The following is a 12978-nucleotide window of genomic DNA, read 5'->3' as shown; positions in this document are numbered from 1 at the left end:
AGTCAGGGGTTATTTTAAGGCCCAAGTGGTGCCGGCAGCAAGGTTTCCAGCCTACAGATGAGAAAAATCAATAGGCTATATAAAGGGATAAATCCTTCCATTCTGGTCTGTGTTCATCACTTTTCCGTCTGTAGAGAAAATAGTTATCATTGAATCCTTTTAAAAAATAAATAATCCCCTCCCCCCCTGAATATTTCTTAAACCCTGTTTCACCGGTTTAAGACAATTTTATGGCATACTGTAATAATGTGGTAATTGATTCTCATATTGACTGCTTAAGATAAAATTAAACCCCCTATAAATGATCTCCAGAAACTTGAGACGTAGCTTGTGTAGAGGAGGCCTGGTGAGACTTTGGATGTGCCTGCAGAAAGCTCCGAATAATTGTCAGGTCACCAAGGCAACAGGATCATTTCCCACTTCAGCCATCTGTGAGCAGCTCTCCTGCAGGCTTGCTGTTGAGTCGTAGTGGGAAGTGTAGACTTCCTCAAAATAATATATAATGGTTATTTTCAAGAACTAAAAAAAGAAGAAAAAGAGTTTTTTTTTATTGTTATTAATTTGTTTTTTTTTCAAAACAAACCTCAAGGACCTTGGAGAGAGTTGGAGTTTTGGTGTGTTTAGTGTTTCCTACTGTAAGATTTGCATGCAAATACAGTATGTTATAGTGTTCTTGTAACGCAACAAGCTTAGTAGGTATAAACGTCAAGTGGTTTTGTGGTTTGTGCTGATTTTATGCTGTTCTTTTTTTACTTTTTATTCATCAAAGAATCCTGAAAAAAGGTTCTCACAGAAAAAAAAAAAAAAAAAAAAAATATATATATATATATATATATATAGCAAATATAATATAGCAAATATATATATCAAGTAGCACAACTGTTTCCGACTTTTATAAATTAGCATATTAAAATGATTTCTGAAGGATCATGTGACATCATGTGACACCTGGAGTATTAATTGATTACATTTCTGCACTCCATCACAGAAATATAATATATATATTATATATATATATATATATATATATATATATATATATATATAAACCGATATTTAAATAAATGCAGCCTAGATGAGCATAATATTCTTCTTTAAAAACGTCATATTAAACAATGTCTTAAAAGTTCACTTCTCTCACAAATTTGCATATAGCAAGTAAAGATTGAAAGTATACACTCGCTTTGTTTATTTTGAGTAATCCATATGAATAAAGCAGCATAATCCAAGTCAATAACCAGTGAGTTTTTTCCCCTCATGCATCAAGCAAGTACGATTGAGCTGCTATAAAAATAGCTGTCTGGGGCCCTGTGAAAATGGCAGGTAGCTCCATTTGTTAATCCAACCATTAATGAATTTTTGTTTTCTATTGTTTTTCTTAAAATAAAATTAATATCAAGTTTATGCATTTTTTTATATATGTAACAAACATTTTATTTGTTACAGTTGTTCAATCAATCAATTTTGCTGGAGGGTGTAAGTGCAGGTGGTGTACTGTATGTCACAGCTCTTGAAAAGAAGTTGTTCTCAGTCTGTGTGTGTTTTACGGAGATATGATGCTGCAGCTTTATACCCCCCTGGAATGTTCGTACAGACCTGATCCAGAATATTATGGTCCCTGATCAGGAAATTAATGCACTTGAAGAATTTTACCTTGATTTGAAGTCTCCTAATACAATCACAACTCCCTCTGGATGTTCATTTAGCCGGCTATTAATAGTGCTGTGCAACTTCTCCAGTGCTGACCTGACATTAGCCAGTGGTGGTATGTAATCAGAAAGGCATAAAACTCTCTTGGCATCTAGAACAGTCTGCATTTTACTGCCAGATATTCCAAATCTGAGGAGCAGTGTGTTCCAATAACATTCATTGCGGTACACTAACTGTTAAGAACATAGATGCACAGTCCACCACCTTTACTCTTACCACAGGCTGCAGTCCTGTCAGCTCGGTACACGAAGCAGCCCTCCAGTTCGATAGTTTTACGGGGGACGTTGTTATTAACCCAAGTCTCCGTAATGATCATCACACAGCTATGCATACAGTACCATGCGACATCAGGCAAATCCTCTGTATAATCAATCTGCAGATATACTGATTGTTGCAGGTATGGAGGTGAACCATTTATTTGAGTAATTACTGCATGTTTACTTGGTAATTAATCCATCTATTTCCACAAGTTTGACCTATTCAAGATGATTTGTGGATCTGTTGAAAACGTACATGAATGGCTTTATTTTTAATCTTAATGTGAATGCAACAAGCTCAAGGGACGCAAAACAGACCCTGTCTGCTTCTCAGACTTGATCTACTGGTTTCACTGTTGAATGTTGTTTTTAGAGGTTTGTGTATTATTTGATGTCATATTTCAAAATGTTTTGGCCTTCCCTTCCTTGCTTTCTCGTACAAAATATTGCAGCTACAGTAGCTTCTTGTTCTTGAGACTGGAAGACTCCGTGCAGCTATGGTGTAAATCCACCATTACTTACTCATATTACTGTTGTGCATTACATCCCCAGGTCCACCGAACCGAAGTCATTACATTCAAAATTACTAACATGATGGAATGGAGGCTCAATTTTGTCCTTTTCATCAGTGTATCAGTGAATAATCAGTCACTGCCATTTCCATTAAACCCCACTCACTGTGCATTTCAGCCATGCTGTATGAATGGATGTTGAATCACTGTTTTAGGATGTATGTAATTTTAACTGTCTTTGCAGATCTTGTGTGAAGAGTGGGCGAGTTACAGCATATTCTACAAGTATCAGCCCATTGGACTGATCAGGTATTACCCTCACAATAAATGCACTGCCAGAGACTAAGACAAACGTTTGCCCAGGAATTATGAGCTAGCAAGAAGGGAGATGTTAGAAATACCCTACTGATATGCATTATTCAGGAGTAAGATTGTCAATGTAATGTTTCTCATTATTTCACATAAGATGTCTGAAATCTGCAAAACAACTGAATGTCTGATGTCTGTTTGAAGTAATGAAAAATACAATTTTAAATAAAAATAAATTAATTAAATTATTAACTGAAATAAGAAATTAGAATTAAAAATTAAAAATTCTGCTAAGTTTCTAAGGCCACATTTGTCATTTTTGTTTAGTTACTTGAAGTACTAAAATAACAAAAACACCACAATATTATTAAAACATTAAACTAAAATTAAAGTGCAAACATATAAAATAGAACTAATAAACAATTAAATAAACATTTAATTCAAAATATTTGCAAAAACTATAATTTTATATACTAAAATAACACTGGTTTACTGGATTATTGTACTGCCATTATCATGATGACCTATAAGATGTCAATGAACCTGCCACTTATTTTTTGTCTGCATCTATTATGTTAAAATTGAATCTAAAAATACATTACAAATGAAAATCATACATATAGGGCTCTTCTATGATGAGCAAAAGTAATATAAAAATGTCTAAGTAATACAACAGTTTTACAAAATTATTAGTTTTTTAATTTATTTATTTTTAGGGGAAAATATTATTTAGAAAAGACTGCTACACTGATGACTAATGATATTTAAAGTCATGTAATGCAACCAACAAGCACAAAAAAAATAAAAAATAAATAAATTTAATGAAAAACGAGAACAATGTAATGGAGAGGATCCTGCGGGAGGACAATTCATATACCTTCCTTTTACTTCTTTTATACTTATTTCATTACATTAAATTTTTTTTAATTTTTTGTTTACTTAATTTTTTGCTTTCATTGCACATTAAAAAGACAGACAATCCATTAACATTCAGGCTATAGAAGAGGATGCATTCTTCCTGATGTTTGCTAGATAGAAATTGTCAGTTCTTTTGCTTGACTTCATTGCTTTTATTGCTCTGCTTGAAACTTCTTTATCTCTCTTAGGAAGTATTTTGGTGAGAAAGTGGGCCTGTACTTTGCCTGGTTGGGTGTGTATACTCAGATGCTAATCCCAGCAGCAATTGTGGGAGTCATCGTGTTCCTGTACGGCTGTGTCACTGTGGAAGACAACATCCCCAGGTCACCTTATAACATTTATGTCATTGGTTTATTTGCTTTGTTTTTGTACAAAGAGTGCCAACTTGCATGTGACTCTTCCCTAAACTGTTGATAGCTGCATAAATTAGCAGCCTATTACTGTGTTTAATTAAGTAGAATTAGTTTGTCAAATAATTTTGATTGGCACATTCTTATCTGTGCCACTGAGTTCAAACACAGTCTCACACCCCTAAGAAACAAGTTTCAGCAGCATCTCCAGACAGCAATACATTATCTTCTGCAATGGCTTTGAACTTTGTGAAAGATTTTTAGCGAAGAATATGCCTAGCCATTTATGGAAGTAATCACTGCTGAACTTTGCAAAGAAAAATGGATGGATGTTGGAGTGCATGGTAATTACAGAGTTTAGAGTGGGTTTGAAATGGTGTGACTGTAATGGACTGTAATGTAGTGTTTAATGAGAGTGACTCAGTGTTCACTGGTCGTTTCACAACGACATTCATTAATTCCAGAGACGCCACTGCTGAAAACAAGCTGTTCAAAAACATAGTGCATTGCCTACCTAGAAAAAAAAAAGCATTATAGGAACACCACTGATATGAAGTATGTTGCAAAGAACAGCCAGCAGAATTATGCTGTCTTTACACCGCAAGTTACACTGAAAGCTTTACTTTTTGTAGAATACCAGCGAATTGCTGTAAACTTATGTACACAGAAATGTAAAAAAAAAAAAAAACGCACATTAAACAAAGGTGAAGGTTTGTGAGAAGCAGCGTTACTATTAACCGAGATGTTTTGTTGCTATAAAACAAAAACTGTAATCTGTGACACAATGCCACTTTTCTCTCTGAAATAGACAGTGCAACAGGCTATGTTTATTTAAAATACAGCCTTTAAGTTGATATAACAGTCATTCATTTATTTTAAACTTACATTTGATTTAATTATAAGCTTTTCATCTAACTCCCTTCAATTCCCTCACAAACCTGCAGGGCTTGTAATTAAAAAACGATGTGAAATTTTAAACAAATACAATGTTAAGCTGCCCAAAAAAATTTTTGTCATTTATTTCTACATTTTCTTATTATATACAGTAGAAGTTAGCATAGCAGCATGCTAAATCATGAGTGCACAGTGTCATGTGAAGATCATTATTTGTGCATAAAGTTGCTACCTTTACAGAACATTTCATTTTAGCCACATCTATTTAGACATTAAAGCAACTATGTTTTGGAACAAGAAGTGAAAATAGAATAAATGCATTTTCTTTCAGATTAATAAAAGCTAAAAAAAAAATTTAAGGAAACAAATACTTTGTGGCCTTAATGGCTTTACTGAGAAACATTATGGTGTCTAGGGAAATATAGAGACGTGATGTATTTCTGAAATCAGGTTTGTTCTTTGTATACTCAGTATGGAAGTCTGCGACGAGAGAAACAATATCACCATGTGCCCAATGTGTGATCGAGCCTGCAGCTACTGGAAACTGGTCACCGCTTGCGGCACGGCTAGGGCCAGCCACCTGTTCGACAATGCGGCCACCGTCTTCTTCGCCATCTTTATGGCACTATGGGGTCAGCAGCTCTGTTACATATTGAGGGCAGGCTTGCTCTGACAAATGTTGAAGAGATTTGTGCCCTGATTTTACACTCCTGTTTTAATTCCCCACATACTCATCCCTGCTCAAAAAGCTGATTATTTTAGCTAAAGCCCTAAATTTGCGTTTCCTGTTTTAATCCTTTACAGTTACAGGCTTTGAAATGAAAAAAAAATAAAAATAAACTCTTCTAATCTGAGTCCTATTTTGAAAGAACCCAAAGCCAAACCTTTTTAAGAAAGTAAACAGAAAGTTAATTATTTGGAAAGAGAACCCGGTTATTCTTGCATTCATACTGCTGTGTTTGAAAATAGACTATCTTTCTTTTTAGCTTACTTTGGTCGTGATTGGTGTCTCACACCATTTTCCGTTTACATTGACCTAAAGTGAACTGTTCTTAGACCATTTCTTCAGGTTGTAGAACTGTTGTTCTCTGTAAAGGGGATTGATATCGTTGGGAGAAAAATCAACTCAAACAAAGTGTGAAACTGATACTATAGAATGGTTGCCACATTAAAAGATCCAAAGTCAAAACTTTTTTAAGTGAACCAGAAAGTTTATAGAGTGGAAGGAGAAACAAGTTATTTTGCATTCATACAGCCGCTGGTCCTGAAAGTGGTCTCAAATCTCCTTTTTGTTTTGATTGGCATCTCAATCCACATTCCATTCACACTAATCAAAAGTGGAACCTTGTTAGTTCTCTTTAAAGAGGTCTGAGGTGGTTAGGAATATTCACACATAAGATAAAATTGTGAAGTGAACTCAAACAATTAAAACAAACCGAATGTGAAAACCCATAATAAAATATTTGAAAATACAGGTTGCCAAAAAAGGTTTTACATCCTAATGCTGTAGGAGAACCTAGTAATTTCCAAAGTTACTAGCTATTGAAATGAATGAAAGAATATTGGAAAATAATTATTTTTGCATTCACACTGTTGACCATGAAAGTAGACTCAGATGTCTTTTTGTTTCACTTTGGTTGTGATCGGTTCTCAGTCCACTTTCCATTCACACTGACCTAAAATTCACTTTGTTCAGAACACTTCCTTATATGATGTCAGTTTAGTTGTTTTTAAAGTTCTTTTTAGTTCTTTTCTAAATATTGTAGAAACTAAATTTTCTGTAAAGTTGCTTTGCAATGATTTGTATAGTAAAAAGCACTATACAAATAAACCTGAATTGAATTGAATTAAAGGGGTCTGAGGTTGTTATGAGCTTTCACACATAAGCTGAAATTGTGAACCGGACTCAAACACAAAACAAACTGTGTGAAAACACCTTTAAAATACAAGTTCCCAAATTTTTTAGAGCCTTGCGCTGTAGGAGAACCTTGCATGGTTCTTTAGAAAAGCATTCATGTATTGGTGATTCCCAAAGTTACCATCTTTGAAAATTAATAAATGAATATAGAAAAATTGTTATTTTTGCAGTCACACTGCTGAACTTGAAACTGGAGTCAGATCTTTTTTTGGTTCACTTTGGTTATAATCGGTTCTTAATCCACTTTCAATTCACACTGACATAACTGTGTTCAGAACTCTTCATTAGATGGTTTAAGTTTAGTTCTCTTTAAAGGGGTTCACTCATAAGCTAAGAATGTGAAAAGGTCTCAAAAACCATTAAAATGGGTTCCCAAAGAAGTTTTACAGCCTGTTGCTATAGGATAATTTTCCATGGTTCTTTATTATTTCATTCATTTACAGGGTTGGTAATTTTGAAATCACTAATGACAATATTCTTGATAAGGAGAGGGCAATTTAAAAAGAAAGCCTTTGATAAATTACAGGCTTCAGTTCTAGCTACTGTATATTAACTGTGAAACCCCCCTGATCAGCACCCAGCCGATCAGTATTTATAAATGTGAGTTGTTATTAAGTGAAGGTTACTGCTCTGTGTCCCACAGCCACCATGTTTATGGAGCACTGGAAGAGAAGGCAAATGAGGCTCAATTACATCTGGGACCTGACCAGCTTTGAAGACGCTGAGGTTAGTCACGCTCACCCATGTTGACTGAGGAAATTGTCAATATAAGACATTTGATGTTGATAAGATAATTATGTGGGTTTATGTATGTTTTGTAGTTGTGCTCCATTATTTTCTTGTATAAACTTGTATTATCCTGAGGCTTGGGTGTAAAGAATTGAATTATTATTATTTATTTATTTTTTTATTCAGTTTCATGAAATCAAACTGTTTTTTTCATTGTTTTTTTGTCCTGTTTTGTATAGGGGAAACAAAAGGTTTGGAATTGGCTCATTCACAGTATTAACTGAATTTATTTCCTTCGTAACCTTAAAGTTACATTTAAGTACTAACATATTCTTCATATTATCTTAAAAGTCGTCTTCAAGCATCGTCATCACATTCTTGCTTGTGTAAAGTATTCCACCAGCACTTATCTATCTATCGGTCTGTTGCTGTGGAGGTCTGGGAGATTCCTGTTCTCTCTTCCTCTGGCCTTACAGGTCAAAAGCTGCTCACTTTCCTTTCTGCAGTCACAGTCTTTCCAGGCTTGCCAATAAGCAGGAGGAACTAATAAATCCTAAAGCTGCTGAATGTGGAAAGGAATATGTATTTGTGGTGCTGAGAACTTTTGGTTTTAAGGATTATACTTTCACTGATTGTCACTGTGTTGCTATTACCAGAATTTCTGTTCTGTTCACTGATCATGCTCATGGCTGCTTTTGGCTCCATAACCAGTTATCTCTTTCCGCTATTTTTCACTTTTAAACTGGTTTAAGTCGTGTATGTGTTGGGAATTGCTTTCTCTGTTTTTCCCAGAGTCAGCCGAGAGCAGAGTATGAGTTCCATGTCATGAAGAAGTCCTTGAAGAAAGAGAAATCCCCAATGGTAGGTCTTTATGAATCCAAGCTTTAGATGAAAAACTCAAAAATCCATTTGCTCGACCATTTGCTACATATTGCAAACAGAATTGCCAATTGGACTAATACAATTTCTTGAAGTCAGCGAGCACAATTAAGATGTGAAGACATTTTTACCCTGCACTGTTATGACAGTTATCTCAGGATTAAAAGTAATAGGCCTATATTTCAGCGTGGTTTGATTTTGTAGCTAAATTACCTTTATATTATATTGTATTATATCTTAAAATGTAATGAATTTTCATCGGCCAAAATCATTTTTTTTGCTGCTTTATATTTTTGTGGAAATTGTGATGTATTTATTTGGGATTCTTTGGTGAATAGAAAGGAAAACAGCATTTATTTTAGCATTATAAATGTCTTTACTCTCACTTATGTTTAAATGAATGCATCATTGTTAAATAAAAGTATTGATTTCTTCAATACTTGTGTCTTTTTTCAGTCTTACCCTAAACTATTTAAATAACAGTGTATCATGGTTTCTTTAAGCAGCAAAAACATTGATAATATTAAGAAATGTGTCTTAATATTTCTGAAGGATTATGTGACACTAAAAACTTGAGTACTGACTTTTGAAAATCAGTTCCATCACAGGAATTAATTATATTTAAAAATATACTGAAATGGAAAAATTTCAGATTGTAATAATGTTTCACAATATTACTGTGTACCAAGTGGGTTGTTCTTGGATGGAAAAATCTAAAATGTGGACCAGACCATATGCCGATAAATAATTTAGGCTTTATTTGTAGTGTCTTGCACAACACGGCAATGCTGATACTAGCAATATTTTTGTCTATTGATTTATGCATGCCATCCTTGCTGTCATAAGGATATCTGGATTATTGGCATTACGTATTACACTCAGTAGATGTTGACCCAGTTGCAGTATGCTCTATGTTATGTGACAGCACAGTTGTGTGGCATGTCTAGGGGCTTGCTTTTGCTCTGCTCGGCTTGACCCTCTCTTTCCCTTCTGAGGCCAAAGCATGCTGGAATCTACACATCTGATTTTCCACCAAGTTCCTATTGCAAGATGTATGTGTTAGGGTGTGTCTGGATTATATGTTCTGATCTCACCTTTGACAATTCATATATTTTTCTAGGAAGGAAATGTGAAGCTGACATGTAGAGACAGAATGCCAGCTTACATGACTATTATCATCATGATGGTTTTTTTGGTAAGACTTGATTCATTTTTTTTTCTATTACTACAATGCTTTGACGCACATAGGTTTTAAATATAACCAATAAAAGGAATTTAACTCTCAGAACATTTATTTAGTAGTTAAATGTACTTCATTTTCAACAACCAGTCAAATAATTGTATATATGGATGGCCATGTCAAAATCACAAGAGCAGACAAATACTGCTCACTTGATCTCATAAAGCCCTCTATTATCAGACATTTTCAGTTGCATAATAAAAAAGTCATGCTGACTTACATTTGGCTTTCTATAATTTCATTGGTAATCAGTAATGTTGTCTTTTGCATGCTTCTGTATCCTGTTTGTGTCAGTGTATTATTTGATAATAATTAGAGTCACTTTTCTTATTGTGTGCGTTTGTGTGCTCAATGCAGATCTTTGTGACCTTGGCCATCGTGTTTGGTGTGGTGCTATACAGGGTCTCCATTATGACTGCCCTGCACATGAGTTCCACTCCCACATTCCGCACTAATATACGGGCCACCGTTAAAACCACTGCCGCTATCATCAATCTCATTATCATCATCATAATGGATGAGGTCTATGGAGCAATTGCACGTTGGCTCACTATTATGGGTACTTCTGGTTGCTTTTCTCAAAACATTTAGGTTGTCCACTGTGTTGCAAAACATTAAATTTACAGAACTTGCTGTTGTTTTTAACCCATCAGAAGTGCCAAAAACTGACAAGAGTTTTGAGGAGAGGCTGATCTTCAAGACGTTCATATTGAAGTTTGCAAATGCATTTACCCCTATTGTGTACCTGGCATTATTCAGAGGCAGGTGAGGTTATTATTACCAAGCATTCACTCTGAAATTGAATACAAATACTCAGTTATTAACAAATCTGCAATAGGATTTCCCTTTTTTTCCAAACCTAGTGAGCTGCCCTGTTGTCAACTATTTACTTGCTATATCCTAACCGAAAAAGAAATGACTGATTTGGAACAATGTATAGACATTGTATAGACAACTCCCTACAGATGGTTCTCACGTAAAGAACATGAGAGATGTTGATGTCCATGTGTTGCTAATATAATAGAAATTGTGTAAAATAATAGAAACCAAGAGAAGGTGAGGTGTTTTTGGTAAAGCAGGGGTGGTCTTAATGTCACCAAGCTTTATTTTCAAATCCATGTATCTGGATAATAGGTCCCAATGATTGTTGTGTATACTGAAAAGACTAAGGGGAAAATTACGGAGCCTTGGGGAACCCCCATGGACAGTTGATGTGATTTAAATGCTGCTCACTTCAGAGAAGGATCTGGTGATTTACACTTGTAGACAGATCCAGCAAAATGAGAACAACTAATCTAGAGGCAGCTTTTGCCAGCCACAGGGCTTCAGTGACAGAGCAAGGTCTCCAATTTCTGCTTTTGAGTGTCTGCATTTGAACAGATGCTCCTCATTTCAACAGGAACCTTCGATTGGTGCCATTTTCTCTCTCAAGTTTGGCTTCACGAAAAACTTCCGATGTTAAGGGGTTAGTGGGCATTTTGCGCAAACAGGCCTGGAGGAGAGAGGAGATGCTGTCTAGACAATATGTTCAAGTGGATATAAATGTGTAATTTACATAAGAGAGGAGGAGCTTTAAGCTGGGTGAACAGAGGTGGGCGAGCATAGAAACAAGTGTGAGGGAGTGGAGGTTATGTTAAAAGAAAACCAGCGAAGAGTGTAGAGTAACAAGGGCATTGTCTGTGGAACAGTTATTTGTGTAAATGATTCCCAGTTGGTTTCCTGATTTATAAGTTGGTAAATTGTTAAGATTAAACAAGCCTTTGAAAGCTTAGAAGTCCACAGCTTGAGGCTTATCCAGGTGAATGTTTAAATAACCATAAGTACCACAATTGGCTGTCATATTCACGGAAGGAGGTTATCCATAGCAGCTCTTCTAAAAAGTTTTCTAGCTGACTTGGAGGATGATATATAACAAAAAATGTAATTTTGTAATTGGAATTACATGGAATTTCAGATAGATAATTAAGAGCTGTCTCTGATTTGTTTACTCCTAACTAGCAGTTTCTAGAGTCAATGAGAAAGTAACAAAGAGCTTATAGATTTGTCGTACTGCAGTGTATTTTGCATCTAAAGAGGGTTTGTAAGTGTGGTGAACAACAAGCAACGCGTATAAGAGAAATAAAGGATAGAAATAAGTGCCTTGCTGGAGTCTTTGTTCACTGGACTGCACAGGTAAAGATCATTACATAAGTTAGGTCTTTAAACAAGGATGGCTTATCAGTAATTAAGTAAAATCAGCTAATGCTTTTTGGTTTAACAAAACAAAGCATATATGTCAAAGGCTGGCACAAAACTGCTGCCACCCTACAGTACCAGTTCAATTAATACAGATCAACACAACTATTACTAGATCACATTGATACTTTTTTATGGTGCCTTCACAATGAGTCACTGCATTCTTGGTTTCTAGTTGGCATTCCTACGGTATCCAACAGTTTGAGGCGGTGATTCTATCTCCACTCCCATTGGTAGTTGCCGCTTCTTATTACTGCTCATACTCCACTCAACTTTGTTGCTTCACTAACAGATTGTCATCCTGAAATTATCGCTCACTGAAAATGAATGATGTCCCGTGGCTCTGTCACTGCATATGGCTGCTCTGAATTATGTATCGTAATAGTATAACTTTTTGTAACCCCCTGACGGAAGCAAACGTCCATAAACACCATCTTAGATCAGCATAGATTTCTGTGTCCCTCCATGCTAGTTCATGCATAATAATACTGGGTTGGATCCTAATTGTTCATTGGACAAAAATGCTGGTCTACCTGATTGACCAAGGAATTCTTGCTCAATTCCTTAATGCTTATTCCTTACATAAGCATTAAAAAGCACAGCATACATGTGACATACAGTATGCTTCTGACCAATATAATATTGCTCACTAGGTTGTGGAACAGAGTTACCCCCACCAACCCCCTAACCTCCTACCTCCTCTTTATGGTTCTTTTACTGTAATCTCTGTTTTGTGAATCTCCACTTGCATTTGTGCAGTAGCTGGTAAACTCAGCTCTTGACCTTCTTCTATCCAATGCCTCCAGAATCATTGGACGTCCTGGCAAATATATCTACGTTATGGGGTCTTACCGGATGGAAGAGGTACATATCTAATATTCAACTTCCTCCTTTTATGCTTTTCAAGAGCAGGGAGTTATAAACTTAACAATTTATTTCTCAAAAATAAACAAATCTCACTGACCAACTGGTGTACATGTGCATGTACAAGCCAAGTTCATTCTTAACCATAATCTGTTCTTGTAAC

At 35.4% G+C, this 12978-nt stretch overlaps 1 protein-coding gene across 4 annotated transcripts in view; it reads left to right on the top strand.

Moving 5' to 3' along the window:
• The window catches only part of LOC132110200 (anoctamin-1-like), a 57064-nt gene that overhangs the window by 36981 nt on the left and 7105 nt on the right, over positions 1-12978 (top strand). For 3 of the 4 annotated variants that reach the window (XM_059516817.1, XM_059516811.1, XM_059516800.1), the window contains exons 10-18: positions 2724-2788; positions 3895-4029; positions 5422-5582; positions 7512-7594; positions 8390-8458; positions 9597-9671; positions 10074-10275; positions 10370-10481; positions 12758-12815. In XM_059516817.1, the coding sequence (XP_059372800.1) occupies positions 2724-2788; positions 3895-4029; positions 5422-5582; positions 7512-7594; positions 8390-8458; positions 9597-9671; positions 10074-10275; positions 10370-10481; positions 12758-12815 (960 nt within the window). Of the gene's footprint in view, positions 1-2723; positions 2789-3894; positions 4030-5421; positions 5583-7511; positions 7595-8389; positions 8463-9596; positions 9672-10073; positions 10276-10369; positions 10482-12757; positions 12816-12978 lie in introns of all 4 variants that reach the window. The other variant, XM_059516805.1, reaches the window with a different exon arrangement.

This window comes from Carassius carassius, chromosome 2 (genome assembly GCF_963082965.1).
Source record: "Carassius carassius chromosome 2, fCarCar2.1, whole genome shotgun sequence".
NCBI lineage: Eukaryota > Metazoa > Chordata > Actinopteri > Cypriniformes > Cyprinidae > Carassius > Carassius carassius.
The sequence above is the reverse complement of the archived record's forward strand: the minus strand, read 5'-3'. Positions and strand labels throughout refer to the sequence as shown.